Below are 5,974 nucleotides of genomic sequence, written 5' to 3' on the forward strand. Positions count from 1 at the left end.
TGCCGTGTGGTTTCTAGTTGCTTTCCTTGTACGTAAATTGCACGTTTATGAATAAAAATACAGACGCCATATATGCAGTTAGGGCTACAGCGAGATTTTCTGCAGGAGCTGAGAGTCTTCGCTTACCCTCGGGCAAGATTGAAAGCTAAAAGGTGTCAGAGGCAATCTTCCTTTTATTTTTGTGAATATTGACTGTCATGACAAAATGCATACTTGTAGCGTTTCCTGCTTATTCTTGCATCAGGTGTGCAGCACAACTGCTGGGCGTAATCCGGTCAAGAACATAGCCTGGGCTGCAAGGGGTCTGTCCACAAAGGGATAGAAACTATTCCTTCACAAAGGATAATTTAATAAAATAGAAATACTTAGCAACTGTTACAACATTGAGGTGTAACCTGCTGTTAGGGGAGCGCAGCAGAAATGTAGAGAGAAGCGCAGCGCTTCCTGCCCCGCTCTCCTGCGGTTCATACGTGGGTTGTCGGCTGCCCACCTTGCCCAGGTCTGCTTCCTGGCATCCCAAGACACTGAATACTTCTCCCGGTCAGCGTCCTATGTACCTGGCAAGCACCACTCAGTCATGCACGAAAGAAGAGTAGGCTGTGTTTCAGCATGATCTGTCCTTCCTCATGCTGCCATGGACACCAGCTGAGGGGGCAATTTTTTTCCTTGCAATGTTCCTAATCTTAAAAAGGTCTGTTAGCCAGCCTGAATGAGAGAACTTTCACTAACATGAGTGGGAGAAACTTGTGAAGGCCTTGGTTCTGCTTCCCACGTGGATCAAGTGATAGTCTTTGTGCAACCATCCCCTTAGGAGTGCTGGGCCCCCCCACTAAATGGCATGACCTTTTCAGTCAGATCTAGATTTGCCAAGAGGTCGTTAACTCCAAAGAGGTCATTTAGTTTAGTATTGCCATTTTCTGTGGTTTAGCACTATTATCAAGGAGGTTTTCTCCCAAAATTGGGTTTCATCCAAGCCCCTGGCTCTTTTTTTGTTTTGTCAAACAAATCACCACCTCCGGTCTGCGGCAGAATATAAGAATACCAACACTTATGACACTAAGAAATACATATTAAATTATTGTATACTTACATGCATCATTGTTTTTATTAAGCACTCAGTATGTGTTCAGTGCAGTATAAACATTAAACAAGATTATTCCTCCCTCGGTGAATTTACAATCTGAAAGAGCTTCATAGGAAAGGAGTAGTAATAACATATTAAAAGACTGCCTTTAATTTATTCCCTTTTTGTTTCCCTGTGGTTAATACTCATTTGCTGTCAGTCAGGACTGGTGTATCCTGGCATATCACGCAGCGCTGTTTTATGATATGACAGCCCCAGCTGTCCACTCTGTCCCTCTGCGGGAGGTTCTTGTTCAGCACGAGTGGAAGAAGAGAGCATGTGTCTGTGTTTCAGCTGCTGCCATACAAAGCCCAGCAGCATAGCTGAAACCCACCTCTGATGGCAGTCTACACTAAGACCTTGGTTGCTGTATCAAAGCACAGTTTCCTTCTGCCACCTCAGCTTCCTGTAAGGACAGCTGGAAATACTAATGTCTTCAACAGCTGCAGCAAGATTTTCTGAAGCTTGAGTGTTAAAGCCCTGAGAAGAGCCATTACAAAGATGTAAATGGATACAGGGGCCTCCAATTTTCACTGATGTCTGTTGGATGTAGGTGCCTAATTCACTTTTATGTCTTCACAGTGGCAGCATTTTAGGGGAGAATTCTGTGGCCAATGGGATTTTTTTAAGAGATTGGAGCTTTCCTGGGCAGAGCACATCATGTGGCTGGGACCATAAAAGGAACTGATACTCCCCAAGGGAAGCAGGACTCTTGAATTGAAGGAGTTGGCAGGTTTGAAAGTTTTTAAGTTTATCTGCTTGTATAAAGAGTCACGATGTAGTTGTCTGCCCTGAAACAATTTATGTTTCAGTTTGTGTTCTGGATTGCACATATTATTTGTCAGATAAATTCTTTCCGAAAAATTTTTAAAAGTAGCTACTAACAGTATGCTGCTTTCTGAAAATAGCTTTTTGCTGAGTAAGCTAGAACCATTGCATGGAAGTTGAAATGTGAAAAAAAAACCCACTAGAAAAACACATACTGTTCTTCTGGAAGAAAAGACACTTTTACAAAGATACACATACTGTTCTTTTTGTTATTTGGCAGTTGTAGTTGAGCTCAAGTTACTGAATTTTAGTATTGAGGTTACTGAAAAATATTTGGACCTGTGCTGTAGGAGAGGTAAGTGTAGATTAATCTAATTATTGGCTTTTTCTGGGCTTAATATTTGTGCTGTGTCTGTAGTGGAGTGCAACAGTAGGCTGTTGCTGGCAAGAACTAAACAAGTATGTTGGGTAAATACAGAATGTGTACTGATTGCTGGGTGAAGAAGGAAGTATGGTGGCTTTATTAGGGTTTTTATTGTGGTAAATTGATTTACTGAAGGAGAGAGAGAAGTTAATTTTTTGTAACAAAATCGTCGTATGTTCCAAGGCCCCAAAATAAAGAAGTATCCCTTTCTCTATAAAGGTGGTTTGTGTTTTGTTAATGTAAAAGAGAGAATGTTTCTTTGGTTATTGTGTTCTTGGTTTTTGCGCAGTTTTTTTAATGTGCTACGGAGATGAGAGACCCATTTATGCACACTTTAATCCCTGATTTTGTGTTATGAACAGGTTAGGACTTGACTATGGCAGCGCAGTTCCTGCGGAAGGCGTCTGTGTGGTTAAAGAAGCGCAAGATCACTCTGTTGGCCGTTTCTTGCGTGGGACTGTTTGGCGCTAACCTTTCCTATCACGTGTTTCCTGAGCAGACGTTCAAACTGGTGCATGAGTGCTGGTCAGAGGGGCAGCCAGCTGAGCTTTCACAGAGGCTCTGTGGTGCCTTTCGGGAAGTCCTCCAAGATACCGATGTGAAGTCCACTGATAGCTATCGAGCCTTTGCAGCTTCTGGCTTCCACCCTGTGAGTGCCGGCATCCCCTGGCTGCCCGCAGGCTCTTTGGTGGGCATCCCGCCTAACTTTGATAGCACAGCTGAGGATGAAAAGGGAATAGTCAACCACGTTGTTGTGATCAACGGCGAGGCAGTAGACTGGAACAGCAAAGAAGGTCTTGCTTTGAAGGAAGCTCTAACATTTTCACTTGAAGCTCAGAAGTTTGCCATTGCCAGAGAAGTTGTGTATTTGCAGAACAGCAGCCCTTTAGCGAGTGCGGCTGTGGCTCCAACTTGCTTAGCTGGTACCTTTCTCTGTGGGAGAGGTATAAAGCTACTTCTGGGTTTATCTTCTGGCCCCTTGATACTTCGCAGCATCTGTAACCTCATAACTGCTGCTGGTGGGCTAATGTGCTACTACATCTCTTACGAAGCTATGACCTATCACCTAGACTGTAAGGCTGACAGAAAGGCCGCTACCATTTCCAAAGACTACGCCAGAGGTGGAGTTGAATTTTATGATAAAATCTTGTTCCGCAACAGGGTTCTCCGTGGGCTGATGGGCAAACAAGGGGCGAAAATCTATGCCCCAAGTGGTAACCTGTTCCCAAGACATTGGTTCAGAATAAAGTATACCCCATACACTTACCGAAGAGATTTGATTGTTAATATTTTAAGAGAGCTCCAGGCATAGGAAGGGTGCACTTGAATTTTAAACTTGTGAATTATGTATTCTCTTGGAACACTGCTGTGTGGCTTTTTTTTTCCTGCATTAGAATTTTGGGGGTTATTTTTGCATATGGTTCAGAAGGAGTTATTGCACATTCTGTGAATAAAGAATTCTCTCTTAAAATATTAAAGACTTGCTTCAAAAGTGCTCTGTTCTGTGTGCATCTCAGATCACAAGACCACTGAGGAGGGGAACTTCTCAGACGATCTGGAAGTTCTGCCTCTGCTCCACGATCTGGAAAATGGAAAGGGTAAAGCCTAACAGAGTTTTGGAAGCATTATCATTTAAACTAGGGTGTTTGTAGGTAGTTTACCATTCCTCCTATGGAAAAACCCAAGGATGTTTAAGAAGCTGGGCTGTTCCGTGCTGTTACATAAATATCGAGACACCGTGTTCTGTGTAAATTCTTGTGCCATGTAAATTTTTATACTGCAATCATCACTCTTCAGCAGAGCACAATAGTTATGCTGCAGTTCATACTCATATAGCTAGATTGTTACCAGTGCCTGCATCATTTTGCTTAAACTCTCTACATGACACAGTGACTGCAGTGTGTGTATCTTGAGTGTTTCCCAGCAGTGGCAGTATGTAATGTGACTGTCACAGGTTGATTATTTCCTCATAAGCGGGATAAGCATGTTCAGGAGAGGGTTTTCTGTTTGCTTTGGTACGGTTTTTCTCTAATTTAAAAATACATGTAGGTGTATGTCACCTTTTATGTCAAAGGAGGCAAGGTATAAGAAATAAGTCTGGCGTTTGGTGCAGAAACTGGTGAGGTCTGTGTTGAAGAGTTGCCAAAGGAAAGAATTCTCCCGTTTCAGACTAGCCTGAGAAATTTTTGTCTGGCAGAATTGAGCTTTGCCCAGGATTACTAATATTCTGGAAAGGTGTTTAACACATGGGCAGTAAAGTTTCCACTGTAGCCTCACCTTGAAGCTTTTATGTGATCTCCAAGATGATAGATCTCAGATGATAGTTCTCAAACTTCGTAGTTCTCTCTTTTCTGTGTTTCTCTTTTAGCTGTTTCAGTAGTCCTCCCTGGTGACGTCACAGCAGTTCTCCGCATCTCTGTTGTCATTCTTACAGGAAGCTTCTATTATTTTATATCTTCTCAGATGTGCCGAGTGTCCTCTCTGCCCTGGTTTAGTCCTTTCTTCATCTGCTACAATAATAACTGTCATGCCTGTGTTTGCTCAAAGCATTACCGAGTTCTGTTTTGCCTTTGAATGATGTGGTGACATAAAGTTAACAGACGCTGGTGTTGCTTTACGTTTCTGAAGCCATACATATAAGACATTTGGGTTTTTACTGAAGAAAGCTGTGTCATGTTTTTCTGGACCACCACCTGTCACTTGCATTTGTCCTCTATGTATCAAGTCATGAGATGCCTCTTAGGTGCTTTCTGGCCGTAAGGCATAAGGTTATTGTTCTTGTGATCTTTGCAAAAGAAGTTTGACAAAATCTCCCAGTCTGTGGAATAAAAGGACCTTTGACCTCTTGACCTTTAGGCAGGGGGCTTTCAAAGCTTTAGGCTGAGTTTTATTTGACTTTTCTTCTGGGTAAATCCAATATAACAGATGAAGATAGAGGTTTTTTTGGTTGAGTGATGTCGTAGCTCAAGACTGGATTATAACTCCTGTTTTATTTAGCCTGTGAGTTCAATTCATCCTCGTGTTACTTCTTCAGACAAGACTAAACTCCATGAAGAGAGAACTTGGCCCACTTATTTTATGTGGTTTGAGGAGCTGCTACTACAGAAAGAGTGCAGAGAGGAAACAGAGGCCTCTCTGAGAGTTACAACAAATAGCAGTTTAAACAAAACTAAATCAATCTGCTTTTCTCTTACCTCTCCTTAATGCTGCTTTTCACCAAGGTGCCTGCAGCTAGTGCTGTTATTTAGCATTTGCAGGCTGTAAAGGTCCAGTGATGCTAATTGATTTTGCAGCTGTGCATTTTGCTTTACTCTTACAACTGGATTCTCCAAGAAGCTCCATGCATATGTAAGTGCTGTGTCTGATTTACTCTCCTTTGAACTTGCTGTGGCATATTTGTGCCAGTAAGGGAGGGCTGGCTAGTATTAAGACACATGCCCTTGCCTTCCAAAGGGATGCTCTTGCTAAGGGCTGACACATCTCCATCTCTCTAAAGTCAAGCTCCTGTTCTTTCCCATCTGTGTGATCTGGAAACATAGTACTGTCAATGTAAGGGAAATAGGAGTTGAAATCACAACTGCTGATTAAAATTTCCCTGAACTTTGGGAATGTGTGGGTTGTCCTGGAAGAGGTTATTTCATGTGTGTATGTGGCCAGGT

The 5,974-nt window shown here is 42.5% G+C and overlaps 1 protein-coding gene across 1 annotated transcript; it reads left to right on the forward strand.

The window, feature by feature from the left end:
- The first annotated feature begins 2,682 nt into the window (after nt 1-2,682).
- TMEM177 (transmembrane protein 177) lies at nt 2,683-3,801 on the forward strand. Its single transcript, XM_009879307.1, has one exon. It carries the CDS (start codon nt 2,692-2,694, stop codon nt 3,625-3,627), a length of 936 nt encoding a protein of 311 aa, XP_009877609.1. The 5' UTR covers nt 2,683-2,691; the 3' UTR covers nt 3,628-3,801.
- Nucleotides 3,802-5,974: the final 2,173 nt, after the last annotated feature.

Source organism: Apaloderma vittatum, unplaced genomic scaffold (assembly GCF_000703405.1).
Source record: "Apaloderma vittatum isolate BGI_N311 unplaced genomic scaffold, ASM70340v1 scaffold8232, whole genome shotgun sequence".
NCBI lineage: Eukaryota > Metazoa > Chordata > Aves > Trogoniformes > Trogonidae > Apaloderma > Apaloderma vittatum.